General features: G+C 41.3%; 1 protein-coding gene across 1 annotated transcript in view; it reads right to left on the reverse strand.

Moving 5' to 3' along the window:
- Positions 1 to 813: 813 nt before the first annotated feature.
- The window catches only part of LOC147724093 (desmocollin-2-like), a 125,678-nt gene continuing 104,501 nt past the window's right edge, over positions 814 to 21,990 (reverse strand). The window contains exons 15-16 of the mRNA XM_086965673.1: positions 9,692 to 9,985; positions 814 to 2,727 (exon numbers count right to left, since the gene is read on the reverse strand). Of these exons, the coding sequence (XP_086821799.1) occupies positions 2,527 to 2,727; positions 9,692 to 9,985 (495 nt within the window). The 3' untranslated portion in view covers positions 814 to 2,526. The remainder of the gene's footprint in view (positions 2,728 to 9,691; positions 9,986 to 21,990) is intronic.

Below are 21,990 nucleotides of genomic sequence, written 5' to 3' on the forward strand. Positions count from 1 at the left end.
AGCTTGGAGTACCAGGAATCATGTGCCTGCAAGAAGGATGTGCTGCAATGAAAAAGATAACCATTAATACAATGAAGAAGCAGTCAAAATCTCTGAGGGATCAAGGGACAGCTATTTCTGGGATGTAGAGTGGGAAGCTTCAGACTCTGACGAATACCACTGACACAGTTACTTTTGATTGTACATCGAGCTTTGTAAAAATATAAGACATCTTTATTGGAGCAATAATTCTATAATGCCCTATCATACAACGTGATGTAAGCTTGTGATGAATATTCAAGGATAACTATGCACTCCCTTCGGGGCACACTATTCACATTCTGAATTCATATTGCTGAAATGTGTTGAAATGTATGACTTAATTAGAGACATAATCCTAGGCTTGAATGTTCCTTTTTTTGGGGGGGGGGAAACATACTTATGGGTAAGGAGTCTAACTAAAGGGCTTGCATTCCTTTAAGGAACTAAAACCAAGATCTTTTGGTTTTCTTTGGCCTGATGTTTGTTTAGATACAAATGTAAGTTGTTTCTTCATATAACTGCGCCAGACACTATACAAGGCTTAGTAACTGTTTCAATTGAAACACTACAAAAGGTGGGCTTCTGATTCTCCAACTGGAAAATTAGTTACTAGATCAAATCTACTCCCCACATCTTGAACAATTGTCATTTACATATTAGAAACATCAATGACTCCTGGACCCTGGCTAAACCTGACTAATAAAGGAGTTAGAACATTTCCCATTGAAGATATGAAGAAAAAGTACCGGAGACTGTAAAAATGGTGAATATTAAGTCAATGATGCAAGAAAGTAATGGTATTGATCATTTTAATTGTTCTTAGAACCCCTAATTTACAAAATAAGTCTTTTGGAGCACTTGAAAGTAGAGCTTACATGTAAACTAGAGCTTTGCAAATTAAATTAAACATTATTTAACATGTTAGCTGTTAGCTTTCTAAATGCATTGACTCACATTCATTTATTGTAAACTTTTCTAGTCATTACTGTACACAACTGGACGTTATCGAGCTCTCTCTATAGCTCATATGTTTTTGTGTAAAAGGCTAAGCTTGGAGAAGAGTGCAACTGTTTAAAAAGTAACTTTACCGAAATAAACTGTTCATAAAAATATATACATACCGCATTGTAAAGCCTAAGGGTAATGGTGTACAAAAATATGCCAAACATTACAATCACTGTACAATTTGAAAAATATGGCATAATATATTAAGGCAAACTTGAATCGAAGTTTAGTTTTCTCCAAGTGACAGCACTAAAAGGTAGAAGACGTGTTCTTAACATATAATCTATGACAACATTCAATTTGAAACTACACTCAATACAATTTGAACTAATATAGGCCCACATTCTGAATTGAGTTCAGTTCTACTTTGGCCCATTTTCCAGTATTGAATACAAGTCGCGCATTTAATGAGGCACAAACCACCAGCACCTGGAACTTGGACATCTATATTTACAGAGTAAGCAAAGTTTTGTACCTCTCTTATCTGAAGCAAATAGATGGTTGGAAAATTATTTCCTGCCATCCATTAATTATTTGAAACATACCATAAGTTTTTTTGTACTTTATTTTACTGTACTGAATGTGTATGGCAATCTCACATCCAACACCAATTTGTGAGATGTGAGATTAATGTGGGAAATGACAATGAAATCAACAGAAATCAAATACCATTATGTTTTATTACAAAATTAAGAAGAAAAGCTATGGAAGCTTTAGTTTGAGCATGGAAGCTAGCAAAGGCAGCAGGTAACTTGATGAATAGCACAAACATTTTTAAATATATTTAAAAAATAAAACCACAGTCGTAATGTGATCCATTTAAAAAACTTTGTACACTACTCTTACTCCTTCAATTAAAAATGTGGTGCTAAATGTCAATGTTCAAAAGAACCTAAACGCAGAGGTACAAAGAATTAAAGCCCAAGTGTGAACTACTGTGCAGAATATCGTTGTTTTTAAAAGAGATCAGAAAAAAATAAACTTTTCTAATGCAGTTACAAATATGAGCATAACATTATACAACCCTTTTCAGTGCATGAGTTTCAACCATTCATTTATAGATTGTCTCAAAAGTAGAAAAATATTATGCTGTACAACTCCAATTTATACAATAAGCTGGCTTGGCTGATGTGCTTCTAATACTATAAGTTGCTAGTACATTCTGTACCGTGCTACTCGGAAGAATTTTGTAGAGGCGCCTTAAAAGCTTTTCCCACAGTCCCTGCTCCTGGCATTATAATTTTTAGAATCGTATGCCTCCGATTTCTACTCAATTGATCAAGTCTAAAAACGTTGTAAACCTGTTATCCTTTCCCCAAGGTAACTTTTGTTAACAGTTTACATTATAGTGACAATGCAGGGAACAGCACATCAGATGTGCACCAAAGAGTCGCTAAATGATGTCCTGGATATCATAATGTCATCAGATGACCACTTAATACCGTTTTAAACATCTGGTGGCAGAGGAAAAAGTCATTTTCAATGATCCAGCAGGTGCCTTTATTTCTTTGTGCAAATATCTGCTAATGTCCTGAATTTTGGTTCCAGTGTTTTTGAAAACTCAATCCTCTCATCTTCTCCTTGTATGTCGCTGCAGCAACCTACTGAGCCGGCAGCAGAGCCCCTTCCTTCATAATTGTAAGGCAGAATATAATCATCAGTACGTTGAAGTTCTTCATCCTGGCCACAAATGTACACCTTCTGTTCAGATAAAAAAAAGATACGACACTTAACAATTTTACAAACATGTATCATTGACAAAGGCAACGTTTGTTACTGCAACTCTTACACTGTTTATTTCCAAAAACGAATGCACAGTTTGATAAAGAAAGTTTACCATAAATTGCTTTTCATGGTTAAATCACGGTGACTGTATTTCTAGTTATGTTGGCAATGCAGTATTTCTAGGGAAAGCATAGTCTTGCTTTAAAAAAACTTGACAAAGCATGTAGATAATCCTCTAAATAACACTTTATTACTGAAATAGGTTTAAAGTATGTCACCTCTTGGGGATACATCCAGTTATGAATGGATTCTTATGTTAGAAAAATTTGGACCAAAAAATGTAAACAAAAAATACACATCACAGTCTTTATTGTGAGTGCCTTTGATTTCTACACTAACGTGGGTGGAAAAGTGTTGACAGGACAATCATCAGATTTTAACTTTAAGATATCTCCTTTTCTAGAAAATACATCAGGTGAAAATAATTTCAGTTGGAGGTGCCTTTAGATTCTTCCAATTTCTGAACACAGAATACAGTGTGAAATTGTGATTGAGATTTACAATTGTTTATTAAATGAATAAATCAAAATTGTAAGTCCTCATTTGAGTGCACGATTTCTTCTACTTTGAGTCTTTTTAAAGGATTTAATACATAAAGTGATTTACATGGTTTCAAAAACAGACCTGAACCAAATTAACATGTTTCGTCACTGTTTGTGTTAAAGTAGTGGAGCATGCCAATAAAATGGCTAGTTGTATGTACAGAAAGCAGAATGTTCTGATGACAATAATAGCTACAAACGTATTCAGGAAGCTGCATCCCAATGAAATGCATTTTTAAATAAAGATTCGTATTAAACCGGGTTTCAAGTACCTCAACCACCCAAGATATATCAGAAATGATGTCAAGTTTGTTATAGTTTGTGGTCAGAACGACCCACACGTCTATCTGATGTGAAACATAAAAGCATCAATTTATGTAAAATACAATTCTGGCATGGTAAATGGGACGTATCCTATTAAGGGAGTGATAACTTGTGTTTTGGTGGGGAACACCTGTGCAGTTGGAATTCCTGTGGATGAATTTGTAACCTTTGAATCTCTTGTAGTGCTTGTGATTGCTATTTCAGTTACAGCAAAAGCTGCTAAGAGGTAACTCGGTCAAGAGGTAGCTGTCAAGAGGTAGCTATGTCAGAAATAGTGTGACCTTGAAAAAAAAGAATACGTGTAACACTCGTACAGGTTATTAATAGGTGTATGCATGTGATCTACATTAAAAAGTGTTTTCATAACCCAATAACTTAGTGGTGGATCTGAAAAAAGCTTCAGAATATCTCCCCAGTGGATTGGCTCCTAAAGAGCAAGCTAGCAATTCGACCCTTTGTGATTTGTACTAGAACTCCTCTCTGTTCTGTGATTCATTGCTATTGTCAGTTGGGTTACAAGTATTTAATAAGAGCATCCTTTGTATTGTACAAATTTTTTTTTACAACATTTCTTTTTGCAGCAAAAGAATACAAATTAAGAAAATAACATATGAAGTGTGATGGATAGCCCACATGGAAAGGGGACACCACTTTCCTGAGAAATGTCGAATGACTCCTAAGCACCAATTAGGAAGGAAAAGTGTAGCATTTGCTACATGAGCTGGCAAGGTCTAGTGGTTGGAGACACGGCGCAGAAGTGATGACAATGAGAAACATGTTCTTCAGGGTTAAGAGCATCTGAGCACAACCGCCAGGAGTCTCTAATGGAGCACACATTACGGATTTTAGAAACAAATTAAGGCCTAAATGAGGCATCTTGAAGGGGGCATGAAGAAACATATGTAGAAGTCATTCAAGAAACCGTATCAACCTGCCACTTCTTCACCGGGAGACATACTTGGACTTCATGCCCAAAAAATAGATTTGGTGGAAGGCCGGATGAGCAAACTCATGACATCCACCAGCTAAGACAGCAAAAGAAAGCCCCTCAGTTGATCCCACTTAATGTCCAGATGTTGGCAGTTTTGGTGCAGCACCCTCTCTTTTGCTGCTGGGACAGAATGTCCCACTGAAGAGGAAGACAAAGCTGATGGCAGATGCCAGACCAGCAGTTGAGACTACGAAAGCCTCCTGGCCTATTTGGGGCTCGGAGAATCAGCTGTGCCCAGTCCTGCTTGACTTTCTTCTCAACCAGCTGGATCTGTGGCTGAAGCAGGAACACCTATAGCAGAAGTGAGTTCCACAGAAGGGGTAAAGCATATCCTGTAGACCCCCGAGGAAACCTCATAGCACAAAAGGCTGAACATTAAGTATTTTCAGATGTAGCAAATCTATTTACAAAGGGCACACCTCTCTGGGCAAAGATACCCCTGCCACTTCTGGGCGCAGACACCACTCATGACAAGCATGATGGCATCAGCCAATGATGTTGAGGAAGCCCAGTATTGATTTATGTATTGATTGATTGATTACTTTATTCGGTGATGAACAAAGAAAACCATAAAAGTATAAACATCTAAAAACAGGAAGCCCAGTAGTTGATTAGCCAAAGGGTAACTCCAGTCAGCCAGCCCTCAACAAAGCCTCCTTTCCTTTAGACAATGTTCATCAACCCCCACTCTGCCCTTTTATTGCAGTACAAGATGTTGGTCATGTTGTCCTTGAGCATATGTATAAACCTGAATCTGATGGAAGGCTAAAAGGCCTTTAAGATAAGCCAGATGGGTCGCTGTGCCAGAAGATTTATGTGGTGGCAAAGCTCCATCCGAACCCAGAGGTTTTTGATCACGATCTAGTTCAGGTGACTTCCCAGCCAGTAATGATACACCCATCCCTGTTGTGAGCTATAAAGGCTGCAAGAAAAATGCCTTACCAGACAACATTTTGGTATCTGTCATCTACCATCAAAGGTCCTGAACCTCAACGTCAAAAATGAAGATTCTGTACGAAAGATGTCTCCAGTGTTTAGCCCAGTGCAGACACAGATTTCACTGAGGGGCCCACACAGGAAAACAGGCATAAAACATCAGCAAGAGGCCCAACCCCAAAAGCTAAAACAGCCTCACAATCAGCCTCACAATCATTGAGGCAGAACAGGAGTGCTCATCTGAAACACTGAGATAATAGCCTGAATGCCCAAAATCATTATAAAAAGGGAATCCTCAGCTCTGTCTGTTGATGATGAGATTTGGAACAGCTGATGGAGAACCCACAGGGTGGGCAGCAATGACAACATTGTCTGCAGATTAACCAAACTCCACAGCAGTGAGCCAATCTTCAGAAGTCATTCGTCCAGGTACAGGAAAACATGTATTCCTGACCAGTGAAGATGAGTCATAAACACCAACATGATCTTTGTAAAGGCTCAAGAGGTTGATGCAAGTCTGAAGAGCAGTATGATCAACTGGAAATTGTATGACAGCATTGCAGTGCAGTGGTACTTCTTATGGCACTACAGGACTGGTACTTGAACGTGCAAGCTGCACGTCCAGAGTCACCATTCAGTGCTTGGGTACCAAGGCCTACAGAACCTGAGAGACGTGATTTTGAACTTTTCTACCTTGAGGCAGGAGTATAAGAGTCTGAAGTTTAGAATCAGTCTCAGACGCTATCCTTTTTCGGGATCAGAGTATTGTGAGTAGCACTCCATTCCTCTCTCTGTCTCTGGTTTCAGTTTAAACACTCCTTTGGTTAGCAAAACCATGATTTCTTTTGATGGGGTCAAACATGATCTGCAGAGGTCTGACAGTAAACTGTGGAACTGTGGGGAGGTGCATCCAGAAAAGGAAGGGCATAACCAACTTGGATAATTTGAAGGACCTAATGGTCTAAAGCGATGGGGCACCAGTAGAGTAGGCAGTGTTGGATACTGTCATCCACCAGCCTCAACATTACACTGGGGACACACCAAAGAGGCTTGGCAATGGTGCCAGGTGAAGAGAACGATGAAGAATGTTACTGCTGTTACTGAACGTATAATTTAGATGCTCGCATCTCTACCATCATGAAAGAAGGTTGTTACATTTGCTGAGAGAGTTGTCGATAAGTTATGAGCGAGAAAATATGAGTCTCGTTGGAACTTCCTGTCATGTGGCTAGCAGGAAAAAGTGCCCTAGTTAGCAGGCCATATGTCTCCTGCCTTTGAAATACTCCAAGGCCATATTAGCCTTTTCAGCAAACAATCTACAGCTATTAAAGGGGCACTTCCGTTAGAAAAGCCTGCACATTCACTTAGAAGCCAAAGGAATGTATTCAGACAAGGCACAGAAGTATGATGCTGGTGCTCACAGAACAGTAAGTAAGATTTCTTAGTGTCTCACCCAGATCGTAAAACATACTTTGCAGCCTCTTAACTATCCTTTAGTCTCTGAGTCAAAGTGCTATGCATGTCCTCCGCCAAGGCTGGCAAGAGCGTGCATGCATAAGTCCCACAATGAATGAGCATAATAGCTTGGGAGACATCCTGCAATCAGGGAGCGTAATCCCAAACTGGCAGAAGAAAAGACTTTCTTTACCAGAGAACCAATTCTTTTGGACTCTCTGTCAAAAAATAGTTTGGGTTCCCTTTGCTCATGGAGGCCTGTACTACAAGGCTATCTATGGTTTTCTAATGCATAATAAAAAATCAATCATGTTGCACTGACCTGTAACATTTCACAATGGCACAATGGCACAATGCACATCTGGGGCAACAAACGGTTGGAACATGCAGCCTGGGCTGAGCGAGTCAGGGCGTTATTGAAAGGCAAAAATGGAACGGTTCATTGCAACTACAGGTTGTGCATTCTCCCTGGGGAGGTAACCACCAGCTCTCATCAGTGAGACCCAGTAATTCCAGAACTTCCCCAGCCCTTCAAACCACAACCGAAAAGGATGACATTTTCTTCATAGGAAGTCCTTAAAGGGAAATCCAAGATATACTCTGACGAGGTATCTAAGCCACTGGCATTATGCAAATCTAGACATGGGACAACACCTCCATTATAGTTTGGAACATATTATTTGCCGTCTCCTCATCATTCTCATCATATGGAACATGTTGCTGGCTACAAACGGTGTAAGAATCTGACCAAAAAGTGTCTTCGATTTATTCAAAGTAATGTTACCAAGGCAGAGGAACTGGAGCAGAGCCCTCATGCCTCATGCATCTGTTTTTGTAATTGTGTACCTCAAAAGTGAGTGGCCTCTAGCTAAAGACGGTTCCAGATCCAGGAGCCAGTGACAGATCCACATCTGGTACTGTAGGAATTATGCTGACACCAACAGAAGATCTGAAGAAGAGGTGCAATACAGAACTGAAGACATGGTCTGGGATTATCTGTGGGGCAGGCTGGCATAAACCAGAATCCGTCAGTGGAAGGGAAAGCAACCAGGCAGAATTCTGTCTGGAGTTGCAGACGGATCCTGTTACGGAATTGATGAACTGGGGAACTTTGGAGCACTGTCTCTAGAGTTGGTACTGTATTGGATTAAGAGACTAAGCTTGGAATCAGGTGATGCAACTGCTTAGTGCACACTCAATCCCTAGATCGGAAGCACCTGCCCATATGAGAGCTTTGGTCACACTCCTTGTGTTTCATCCTCAACTTGTCCTTCTCAACAATGATTTTGATTCAGACCAACCTCTCTTTTTGTTTTCCGTAACACAGAATTTGGTCTCTCTGACCCTGATGGTCTTCAGGTCCATCAAGAAGCACTTGTCACACAAATTGGATTTATGTTTGGTGGAGATGCACGCAAAGCAGATGTCCATCACTAACATCTACTCCTAACATGGGAAGCACACATTGAAACCATTTGTCTTCTTGGTGCACACGGTCAAAGTCTGTTTTAGTAGAATTTGCAAATTTGGTGATAACTTAGTGCTCCTAATCAGCAAGCTGGGTGTGGAAAAAGGAAAATGACATTAGTACGCAAGGGGATGCCTCTATGTGGCTCCATGTCATCATGTCCGAAGGTGAGATGGATCTGCAATGGAAGTTGATGGCATCACCTGTCAGCTTTAAAGAGCTATTGAAAGAGGTTCTGAAGCCACTCTGGGACCTGGGAAAAGTTACAACGCCACTTATCTGCTGGTAGAATGATCCATCAGAACATAAGTGACTAGAATAGATTAAAAAAATATCTGACTTACATTTAGTACCATTAGAAAAACAGACAAATTATATGAGAGAAGAAAAAAGAGAAATGCGTGTATGATATCTGCATGGGTGACTTTATAAGCAAAAAAGTGCTGAGTTAATGTAATTTAAGACCTTTTAAACTGTGTTCAGCCTGGCAGCAATCTGCTAGTAGAAAATTAATTCCACCTCTGAATCTTGTGGGGCATTGTGTACTTTGTGTTCAAATACAATTCATGTGAGACTTCATGTTGTTAAAACCCTCAATGATCTTGTCTCTGCCATTCGAATAAATATCAAACGTCTTCTGCATGTGGTCGTTCCTGGAATGGTATATTTCCTCAGCACATAAAAACAAACTTAGAAGGACTGTAGATCTCTTCTCTTCCTTTGGCAGAGTGCAACTGTGTTGACCCAGCTGCATGTAATGATGCGTGCCCATTTCCTTAATTTTAAGTCTGGCTTGCAAAACTATGTGAATGCTTCATGTCATTCTCCATCAGGCCAACTCACACAGAAAGTCTGAAGCTTTGTTATGAGGGGTTTGCCAAACTGAAAGTATTAAGAGACTACAGAATGGTGTTTCCTCATATAGTCAACGTATATGTAATGATAAACCTTTTTGGGCATTTAAACTGAATTTGATTGTGCTCGTCACCTTTAGTTGGGGATGTATGGTTGCAATGTAAACCAAGTTGAGCACAAGTGATTTCCATTATGCATGTGATTCATTCTGGGGCAGGTCTGCATATAAACGTTAATAGAAAGCCCTACTACAGTTTCATTCACATAATTACATGAAGTAAAATAAAAAAGACATTGAAAAATGATTACCTCTCCCAGATGAGCTTGCATGAAATTCTGCCATTCTGCAAAGGAATATTTCCCTGGGTCCAACAAGTGCTGTCCTCCACGAGTTGAGCCCGTTGACTGGTGTCCACTTCGAAGCATTTCCATTGTTTGATGCCCTGTTCGAACCGTTTCCATATTTTGCTGCCCATTCATAATTAATCCTGTTGTTTGTTGTCCTCCTGTTTTTACTCCATGTCCAAACGTACCAGAACCAGATGGTGCCTGTCCACTTACATTAGCATTTGTGATATGGATGGGAACTTTAAAATTTGCATCCTACAAAATAAAATTGAATCTTAGTTATTCAATTAAAGATAGTTAAGAAGCAAGGCGCTATTGTGAACAATATGCAAACAACTTACAAACATAGGGGCACATTATGATGGAGGATTTTCCACATCCTCTGGGCCGGCGGAAGCCACCGCCGGCCCGGCGGATGCGGAAAATCCTCTGCGGACCCACCAAAGACCCATTGCCACATTAGGATGGCTGGTGGGTCCTGGTTTAGGTCCGCTGCTTTTCCGCCGCGGTTGGCTTACAACCGCGGCGGAAAAGGCCTAATACGGTGGCGGTGTCTCTCAGACACCGCCAGCCACATTAGGATGTCTGAATTTCAATGCCTTTACACTGCGGCATGTCCGCCGTGCAAAGGCATACGGATTCTTGTTTGGGGGCCTGTTGCGGGCCCCCAGGGGTGAAGGGGGGGGGGGGGGGTTTGGTGCACATGGGGGTACCTATGGTACCCCCCTGCATTTACGTGCACAGAGCGGCAGGCACCGTGCGGTGCCTGTCGCTTTGTGCATACAAATGCACAGCTTTCATTTTTAACATTGCGGCGGGTGCTGCTTGAAGCAGCACCCGCCGCAATGTTAAAAATAGAGGATGTGACCGCCAGGGTGGCGGTCACATCCTAATTGCACAGGAGGGAACTCCGCAGGCCATGCGGAGGTTCCCTCCTCCTCTAAGGTCGCGGACGGACTCAAGTTCGTCCGCGATCATAATGAACCCCTTAATGTCTGATTAGCTAAGAAATGTGAAAATTTACACTTGGAATTTTACAGCTACATTTGCGTAACCATTTATGAATTTCAAAGGTTACCAGAAGGGGAAACATGCAATAGTTTTAGGTTCCATTGAGTACTATTGGAAACATTTTTGTAATTCTAGTTTGCAGCAATGCAATAGCATTTCACCTGTGTATTTGTACATAGTATACAATGATGACTGCCAAAATGTCTCTTATGAGTGTATTGAACTTTGTAACTTTACATTCTTGACGTGAAGAAATTATTTCCCTATTCCAAATCGGATTTCAGGAGTATTCCCTTGCATGTCTCGCGTAATATACAGACTTGCGCTTCTTCTTGACAGGAGAAAATCTTCCACTATTTGTAGGCAGAGAATGAGTAAAAAAAAAATTGGTAAAAACCTCAAGATTTTGGAAGGTGTATACATTCAGGACTTGGAATGGCCGACCACTACCCACAAAGGCACATTCACTACTGTGCTATAATACGTAATAATGGACCAATTTAAAAAAAGGTTGGTAAAACGATTTGGGGCAGAGACCTCTGGTCAACCAGCTACAAGGAAGAAGTGTCTTTTGGGACACAACATACCTGTTGGATCACCCCACTGGCTTGTACGTTGGTCCTGGACTATAGAGATCACTGCAATAGTGTAGTTGAGAAGACTAATTCGGAGAAGCACACAGCTGACCCCTAATGTTAGAGACACCCAACTGCTGCATGCTGAAAGGACTTTGTTGTGAAGAGAATGCTATCCCCTATCAGGAATGAAGGATGGAGACCTCAGGCCAAGCATCTACAAGGATTAGAGAAGATTTCAGGCACATGAAGTCTTGGCTAGGAGGAAACTTTGTGCTTGTGCCCTACACTGTGCCATTCAGACTGCTCCGGGAGTGTAATTTAGGAGGGAAGGGAGTGTAAAACTATGCTAAGTGAATACAAAACATAAATGTGCACTTGTATATCATGTTTTTAAACAATTCATTTCAATGTAGATGCTCAAAAAGTTTTGTAAACTGGTGTCAAAGTTAGTATAATGGATCTGCAATGAATGAAACTAATGTAAATATTTTAATGTTGACAAAACAGCCATGAATGACTTCAATGATAATATATAAATGGAAAAAATAATTATTTATGAAAACAAGGTCAGTATAGTCCAATCCACATTTCTAGATAAAGCAAGGAAGAGTTCTACCTATAGTATCCAAAAAGAGTAGGAACACTGCTGAAGTGTGAAGGAAATTAATAAGGAATACAGGAGCTAACAGCAGAAAAGGCTATGCTCTGACATTGACATTGACAAATATTTAATCGAGATTCAAGATACACCAGAGTGGAAATCATGGAAAGGAAAGTCACTAGAGGCAGAGGAATAAGTTCAGTTCTAACTACAAAAACTGAAGGTGGTTTTACCTTCGTAGTAATCCCAGTGATTGGTGGACTCGTTGTACTATTTTATATGATTTCCTGTAAGTTGATTCCAAGGCATTTTGCTCCAACAATGAAATGAATAGCTTTCAATTGCACTCACAGAATAAAACATTACCACACCTTTCCTAAACCCACATATCTATGTGATTAAGCCCTGATGTAACACAATTCCAAATCTATACAGCCCAAATTCAAAGTTCGGCAGCCTAATCTCAATATTGGATAATCCATTTAATAAGGACTTCTCAATTTGTATATAAGTAAGTCAGCATGTAATGGAGAGGTAATAGGGACGTGCATGTGTGTCTGTGTGTGCGCTTAACGTATTTATATCCGACTTTGTAGTTGGGTCTAAATCATTAGCTTTATATGTATATATAGATATATATGTGCATACATACAAAGTAAAATATAAACATTGTAAGCAAACAATACTGCTTTGCAGTGATAGGTATTTGAACAAGTTATTGTGTGTAGCAAGGTGCAGTGTGTTTATTTTTTTTCTGTACTGCCCCCTGCTCCCCGAGAGATGTTCCTGAAGTGTACAGTTTAGTGGTTGAATTGTAAGCCTCAAAACAGGACATAAAATACCTCCATTCAGACATTGAGAGGTGCTTAGAGATAGTAGACCAACAGGACTGCATTTTACAAACAATGATGAATAAAACTCACATGCTCGGTGTTAAAAAAATATCCACGTGGAAGCATATTTCACATTACTGTGTTCTCGAGCTGGAAAATGGCCTTCCACATTGTGAGAAAAGTGTTCCATCTTAACTAACTAATGCATGGCACAGGTAATGGATTTTGTATAATGAATAATAGAAATGGACAACATCATCTCTGTGTCATTTAAATCATATGCATGAACATTTAAATAATTACATACCCTGCCTTACATCTTCAAATTTCACCATCTGATGGACCGGAAAATCAGCTTATATTTTTCCCCTCAAAAAGTTCTTCTTTGCCTTCTATGAGAGGACAAGAATGGCAGATTCTTTTTAGGTCTCGCCTAGACAGAGCATACGCGGTCTCTTCGAGACATGCTGTATCTACTCTGTGGGCTTCAAGCACGCCCATCAATTTTCATCCGTTCATTTGTGTGCTATTCTGAAATGCTGGCTTTCAGTGGTGCATTGGATGTATTTGTCCCTCCTTTTGGTTCCTGGTTCCCTCCCATGGCGACTGGCCCTATTACATATACTAGTTCCCACCCGTCTATTTAGGCTAGTTTTTAGGTACTATTTATTTTTTCTTCTCTGCTTGTGTTTGACATGTGGTGTTTCTATGCTTTTCAAGTGAAACATGCCCAGCTGGCAGCATTTGCATTTTGCTCACGAGGCTTTTGTCCGACCTTCCAAAAGGCTTTTGTGTGATCAGCATGTTACTTTGATTGCCTTGTTTTTTTCCCTATGTTACTGCTTTTCCCTCCATTCCCTGCCACCCACCATTTCTCCATGTTCTGTTGCCTTCGCCCCGCCCCCCTTACCTGTCCTTGCTTGCTTTAAGAGCCATAGGCACTTGTTAATATTAGCTAGTTTTTGCTTGTCAATCAAATATGTATCCCAGCAATTGGTCCCGCGCACGCTTGGAAGTCTGCCCCTGGCTTCGAAGGGTTAGTCTCCTTCAAGTGATGTTGGCACCCTGCCCCCTCTCACCCACCCCTGCCGCTCTCCCTCAGTCCTGTATTAGCATTTTTTAAAATGGACGCTGGGCCAAACGGAGAAAGCAACTGAGTGGAGGACAAAAAGCCCACTTCACATACTGAGGAGAACATTTATTAAATTAAAAATGCTAACTGTGATTGGGTGGCAATGGAAGCATTAGAAAATGATGGGGGCCTGGGTGCTTTACCACCCCCCAGCAGCGCATTTCAGTGGCTGGGGTATTTCCTCAGTGCTACACCCACCCACCAGAGTGGCAGCTAGGAGAAGTCAGTGACCTGCAGCAGTCTGCACTTGCTGTATTCTTGTGTGAGGGGGTGGGGCAGGTACTGCGCTACACTGTCCAGGTTTCGTTAGGGAAAGCCACAGCTGTAACCATGGGCCAAGGACTGCTTTCCAGGAGAAGCTAGAGCCAGGAACTTTGTAGTGCTTGTACTTAGGACAAACAGCTTTGACCAGGCATGCTATACTAGAGGCTGTACTCTATCTGGTCTGTAAATAGGCAAAGCAACCCACATATAAACGAAGACTATTAGTAAAAGTGTTAGGTAGGCCCGGATATAGTAACCCATGAGTAAATAATTAGGCTTGGTTACTTTTATATTCTGGACTTCATACCATGTTATAAATACATACATGAATACTCCTACTCTAACCAGTAGCTCGCTCTTAAGGTGTCACTTGAGAAGCAGTGGCAAGGTTACCTTAGCCAGAGATTACTGGGAAAATTATATATCTTTCCAAATGGCAAGCACGTTAAAGCTATACAAGTAGATTAATGAGTCTAGGTATGGACTAAGTTTCAACCAGAGCCTAGAATCGGAGACTGTCTGTGCAACAAACTGCACTGTAAACTACGGTCAGAACTTCGCCCTGACTATTGCTCTAGTCTCTCACATATCCTGATTGTATGCCTGCTACCATAGCCATAGAAACCAGTAAAAATTTGAAAACAACACTTTTGACTGAAGTGTATCTCCCACCATTTAGTTGTTTTGTTGCATCCATTAGCATTGTCCCGTTAACTGGACAGCCTTGAATGCTTTCTTAAATATAGCATTAGCTAACACCTCTGAGCTTTGTCTCACATTTTTCACTCCCACTTTAGAATTTCTCAAAACTTCAAGTGTCAATACTCCTATCTCATTCCCACAAACCTCTCAAGTTTTCACCTCTCCCTTCCATGTCCCTTCCATATAGTTTGTTGCTTAAGCATTGTCCTAGTTGTTCTCATGGATTGTACGACTTAATATGCACCCCCAGAATATTGTGGTACAAGAATATCGAGGGCAGGCGTATAGGGACAAAATATCAAAAAGTAAGTGTCTGTAGAGAAGCATAGATTACCTATTTCTGCCCACATATCTACGTACCTTAAAGGTTTATGTGTTGCATAGGTATATAAGTATAGAGTGAGGTATAGACAATCAAGACTTACTTACCTCTCAATATTTTGGGAGGATATTTTTGACTCGATTTTGTGTCCCATCTATTTTCTGTGAAAGATGTTCAGGGTGCACACAGTTCTCATGGTGAAACATTGTCCCTTAGTAGTGTTCTTATCAATGCATGAACGGCATTGAGGTATTGAACCTAGTTTTCAGCAATTTCCAGGACTGCACTGGCCATCCATCTATCCAGGTCATTATATGAAGCAGATGTATCACTTTTAGGGCTGGTGGTAGACTTGTAGTCATTTGTAAATCTACTACAACTATATCCATCCTTTTTTAGATCACATCAAGGATTCAGAAATGCTAAGTTAACTGTTAGCCCAAATCTTTCCCTCAAGACATTACTTAGATAAGGACCGCCTGGTCTCGTCAACAGTTTTCTTACTTGCCGGCTTGTGTCAATTTCCACTATTTGATTGGAAATCAATAATATAATTGTTTTTGGAGATTTTAACTTACATGTCAATGTTGAAACAGATATGGCTTCCGAACAGCTAATTAGTTCTTGTGCTGCTCTTAAGCACCCTAAATAATTGTCTTGACCCACGTATTAGGTAGGATACACTATTGGTCCTATTCTGGCTCCACAATCTCTAATTTAGTCTATGTACTCATTTGAGGTAATGAGGTCTGATCATAAGGGTATCTACTTTACTATTTGCAGGTCTATCTCTCGTACATAGTGCCCCCTTATCCAGTCAAGGCTGTTCTACCATTCTTGTTCCAAATTAGACATTCTGCACTTGGCTTCTATTTTATAATCTACTATGATGACCTTTTATTCTGCTGTCAAAATAAATTCTGCTCTAATTAATAGTTGGGCGAATATGGCACTGGCTAGATGCTACCAGCCACCTAATACCCAGGAAGTTCCATCGGACAATGCTGTCTGCTCATAGGTTTACTGAAGAACTCCTGCTTAGAGATGGTGAAAATAAAATTGAAAGAATATAAAGATGCTCCTTAGCTGCACACAAACAAAAAGCTTTTACAGAAGACTACATCCAAGTACGACCATGAGTGTATTTCACCTGCAAACATTTACACAGGGATATTTTTACTACATTTAATACTCTTGCTTGCCTTGAGGCAGTCGCTACCTCTGTGGCACAATCTCAGGAGGTTTGACTGCAACTTTGTGATTTGTTTTTTCAGAAGAAGATTTTTTAGTTAAGTTCCTTTCTCACTTGTGCCTAACAGCTAAATGTTAATGTGGACTGCTTTCATGCCAGTTAGTCAAACTGATATTATCTGTAAGCTCAAGATCATCTCGTCAAGTTCACTTGTTCATACTTTCCCGGCCAAAGTAGCCAAGGTAGTAGTTCTGTCTCTAGCATAATTTCCTACAATGCTCTGCAATTCTTTTCTGAGTTCTGGCATTGTGTCTGACTTTTGGAAAAAGGATCTTTTTTTCCCTTTGATTAAAACACCATCCATAGACCTGTCAGACATGTCCAACAATTGCCCCATTTTGCTTCTGCCTCTGGTTGCAAAGACCCTCTGATGGCTTTGTTAATCAATAACTGTCCACGTGTATTAAAGATCATAATCTACCGAATGACTGTAAATCGGGGTTTCGTCCTAACATAAGGACTGAGCCTGAATTAGTCTCTCCTAGAAATGATATTAGAATAACAGATGCAGGAGAATCAACTGCTCTCATTTTATTAAACATTTCAGCTGCCTTTGACAAAGTACTTCAAGACATTCTGTTAGATTGGCTTAAAGATACTGGTATCAAGCACACAATCAAAAACTGGTTCTCCTCTTTGTTTACAGATCGCTTCCATGCAGAACCTTTTTGCCCCTTTCACTCAAGATTCATGATTAACAAATGTAGGGTTCTTTAAGGTTCCTGCTGGAACCAAACACTTAACGACATCTACGTTACCCCATTAGCGGCTATCATTAGAATTTTTTACCTCCAATTTTATGCCTAGGTGGATGATACCTAGATTGTCCTCCAACTTGGTGGATATTGGGCATGTTTTGTAGGACTAAGTCAAAAGATGCTTAGTGTCTAATTGGATGAATTCCAATTCTTTTTAACTCAATACCAACAAAACAGGGATGTTTGTTGTTGGAAACCTCCTTCTCTTTGTACCTTGAATTGGTGGTCCAATCCTATGTGTCCTCCTCATACTCTTGCCCCAGGGCATGTCATCTCGGTATCATATTAGACTATATATTTACATTTGAGGGACACATTAGTAAGTTTATTTCAACCTATTTTTTTATGATAAACTTTATAAGGAAAATCATTCCTTTATTGCCCAGTTTTGCTCGGAAACCACTAGTTAAATCACGTTTCACCTCTTTGTTAGTTTATTGTAATTTGCTCTATGTTTGAGCCTGGTTATCTTTTCAACAGATTCCAACTGGTTCAAAATGTGGTTGCCTGTCTCATTATTAGTTTAAGTAGAAATATCACTATTTCATCAACTGTTCCTTTATCTGTGACATTTGAGTAGCGAGAAGTGCTGAATTAGGCACCATTAACATTCACCTAAATCCTTTATTGAAGAGACAGATTTTTGTAGTGAGCAGATTCTGTAACCAAAACCTACATCTGGGCAAATGTATATATTGCCCTGCCTCAATATTGTACACATACCCACAGTCATTCAAGCTACTATTTTCTTGTTCATGAACAATGCAAACTTGCTGTAGTTGGAGTGGCCAGGGTATTTATATACATTGTAAAGTGAGTTCAAATCTGTAGGGGTAGATATGAGTTCTGCAATACGGCATTGCATGCATGCTTCACCAGTGTCAATTAACTTTAAGATTTTTACCATCATTTAACAGTAGGCCAGTGTATTCACAAAGCACTTTCCCAGATACCAGCCAATTCCTACGTTCACATCCCACTAGAACCAAGGGTTAATGCCCCCTGAATTAAGAGGAAGACATCAGAAGTGATATACACATAAGTGAAAGTATAAGTTTGTTAAACAGAAGCTGCAATTGTGTGACCAGGACTTTCTCAACCTAACGTAGAAGATATCATATTACAAGAATAAACTGCATTTTTCTTGCTGTGCTTACTTTTGCATCTAAGAGTCTAAAATGCAAACCATATATCGATAAGAAGCATAGGAGGAAATATATTGGTCACATGACAATATTCTGGATGAGTCCTGGTTCATAAATGGTAAAACTTAAAACACAATGATTTATTCAGAGAAAGAAAAATGTATTGTCTGATTAATGGGCTTTCACCTAACACTGTGAGGATAATCAACCTCACAGAATCTTTTTAATGACTGTCATTAACTGCATAGTCAATATTGAGACTCTTAAATAATTAGGCTTTGCTTGGATTATATTGGGCCCTCCTCAAAGATATCTCATGTGTATAACCAGCCGAGAGAGTTATCAGTTTGTGATAACAAAAAAGCATTAAGAAAATAGGTCTCCAATGCCTTCTTCCAGATGCCAGAAGGACTCTTTAGCATAAAGGTCCAAATCGGTGAATGTGCAAGGGAATGACACATCAACATATTTCAAGGGGGTACCTTAGAAGGGGATACTCCAGCAAACCAAATATAACAAATGTTCTATTGCATATTTTCAACAGGTGTGGTCCTGCACCTAGGTCACTCCATGGACAACCATCAAGAATAAGCATAGAAGTCTGAGACTTGTATATATTTCCATATCTACTATAGAGGATTTTGTGGACACCTTAAAGTTGGAAAATTGTGCAAACTGTGCATGTAAATCTGAGAAGAACACATTTCTCACATAATATGAAACTTCTGTAAAGCAAGTTCAAAATCTGTAAATGAATAGAAGTCTGAACTAGGATCTAATGGATGTTTTTATACTGTAGACTTGTTTGCAACACTTTAGTCATGCAATCTGCTGTGTTATGCAATCATCAATGTGTTGACATATAAAGTGCTGCAATTGTTCCGACCACTATTCACAATGATGCCAACTGTTTGCCAGCGATCAGGAGTAGTATACCTTTAAGGCTTCTGTTGGAATTGTCCCATTTTGCAGGGTCATCCCTAAATTTGTTGTCTTTCTCCTAGCCTTTTTTCTGACATGGTGTTGGTGGTTTTCGGACTCTTGGCACTTTAGCACTGCTGTCTAGTGTAAAGTGTGTGCCCTCTCTGTGTTACTTATGGTAAGATTGGTCTACACCTATTCGGCATATTTAATTTACCTGTCAGTCCCTTGTAAAGTGGTATCTCAAATACCCAGGGCTGGTAACTTAAATGCTACTGGTGGGCTTGCAGCGCTAATTGCGCCACCCACCAAAGTAGCCTTTCAAACCTATCTCAGGCCTCTGCCATTGCAGGGCCTGTGCACGCAGTGTTATTGCCGCTGTGACTTGGCACCTAAAGTGTGTGCCATGTCTGTGACCCCCCTTTTACTGCAAGTCAGTCACCCCTAAGGTAGGTCCTAGCTAGCCATATGGACATGGTGCATAGTAGGTAAATGATAGGACATGTACCTTAAGTGTGCGACATTTCCTGGTAGTGACAAATAGCCATTTTGGTTTCTCACTACTTTGAGGCTGCCCTCCCATAGGAATGCATTGGGGATTCCCTGATAAGTGTTTCAGTGGAAATTCCTGTTATGAGAGGAGCAGCGTTGTCAAGTTCAGTATATTTGGAATGGTAATAATAAATGCTGCGCAATGGTGTGCGCAGATTTATTATACCTATTTTAAAAATGTCACTTTTAGAATTTGGCATTTTGTGTGCTATGTGTCTACCTGCTTGATGTGAATTGCATGTCTGGCTTTTGAGTGACAGGGGCTGGTGAGGTGTGTGTGGCTCCAGGAGGGCATGGTTAGTCAGCACCAGGCTGAATGGGACATTTACATTTGGAGTAGTGAGAGGAGAAGTCCCTGGTCTCTGAATAGGTCTGTGCCTCGCCTGTGCGATGCTGGCTCCGCCCCCCCCGTGGTGTGTCTGATGGCAAGCCCCCGTCTGACAACGGGGAAGAGGAGCCTGGTAAACAAAGTGCTCCAATTCCCCCTGAACTCGTTTTTGCGGGTTACCCCAAGCCCTGTGCCAGGGCAGACAAAGCCTAGAGGTAATATAAATATAGGGTCTGTGACCCCATGAAAGGTGCGGTTCCTGTAGTTGCTGGGGCTTGCTGCTGCTGGGGGCCCAGGAAGAACAGCCACAAGGGCTTTCCTTCCAGCTGGAGGGCCCTGTTTGATGGCTGCCCTAGGCCCAGCTGTCCCCCTTGGATCTTTGGACATCGCGCCTCGTGAGCGCTCTAAACTTTACTTGCCAGCAGAAGAAAGGAGCTGGCATCTGCAGTGCGAGGCTGCGAGGGAATTCCGGCGTGGGGGATACACCCCCCCTGTGCTGCTGTAGAAATGGGCGCCCACCCCACATTGCTGTGGATTCCATTATCGGGAGCCTACCCCATTTTATGCATATTTCTCGTGGGTGCCCATCCCGCATTTGAGTGTTTACTGGTGGGTGCCCACAGAGCAATTCTCTTTCATTGAAGGGGGAGCCCATCCCGCAATTCACCGCCGCGACCCTAGAAGACAGTGCGGCCAACCTGGAAGCCAGGTGGCTGTGCCTCATTGGGGGCGGAGCCAAAGAGGAGCGTGACACAAGGCCCGCACGCCGATGAGGGTTGTTCGGAGCCTTGCGGGCTCCATGCTTAAATCCCATGCCCCAGGAGAGGGGCCCGGTGAAGGAGAGAGGTTCAGTAGTCGGGCCTGCCTGGGGTGTGTGCCGGCCCACCTTCTGCCAGGAAGTGGAGCGTAGTCCAGCAGTGAGAGAGTCCAGGGAGCAGGGACTCGACGAGGCACATTGTCGGTGCCAGTCCCAGATCAGCAGGATTACCACGAGAGCCCGGTGAGTGGGGCTTCCTGTTGGCACATTGTCAGCGCCTATTTTCTGAGCGGACACGCATGAGAGCAGGCCGCTCCAACGTTGGGGGCAATTTTGTTTAGAGACCCCAAGATAGGGGCCCACCCTGAGCATTTATTAATGCTCCTGAGGCACATTTAGTGCTGGTGCCTAGTTTACTTCACAGCTGCATCTCAGTTAGCGGCAGCTGCAACATTTGGGCACATTTGTTTTTCAAAGTCCCAGTGGGGACTCCAGAGGGCACTGAAGTGACAGTGTCTACAGTTCTTCACAGCTGCACCGCAGTTAGCGTCAGCTGCAATGTTTAGGACATTTGTGAAGAGTCCCAGAGAGGACCCAGGAGGCACAGTGGTGCCAGCGCAATTGTGCACTTTTGATGTTGCTGCATTGGCAGCCCAGCCCTGACACTTTGGACATAGGGCATTTGGGACCCATAGGAAGGCCAGTTGGACAGAGGGTTGGTTTCATGATTGGTAGGGCGCAAGGCCCTAATGTGATTTATGGTTCTGGTGTTTATGCTAATGTGATGCAGATGCCTAATGTGATTTATGTTCAGGGTGCTATGCACCATAATTATTACCTAATGTGTTTATGCCGGTGATGCTTATTGCACACTGTATTTTATGTTGCAGGATATAATGCGGAGTACAGTGTTTTGCCAGTAGTACTGGTTGTGTTCTACTTTTACTATTTGTGCTTTGTGATGGTTCTGACAGTGGCCCAATTGGCCCAGTCAGGTGTATATAATCCCCTGTAAATATTGCCTGGTGCCAGTAGAGTCGTGGTTTTTGCCTGGCTTAGGCGCAAGCCCTATTCAACCAGAAATCCAATTCCCAACAGCTACAC

The sequence above is a fragment of the Lissotriton vulgaris genome, chromosome 4_1 (assembly GCF_964263255.1).
Source record: "Lissotriton vulgaris chromosome 4_1, aLisVul1.2, whole genome shotgun sequence".
Classification (NCBI taxonomy): Eukaryota; Metazoa; Chordata; class Amphibia; order Caudata; family Salamandridae; genus Lissotriton; species Lissotriton vulgaris.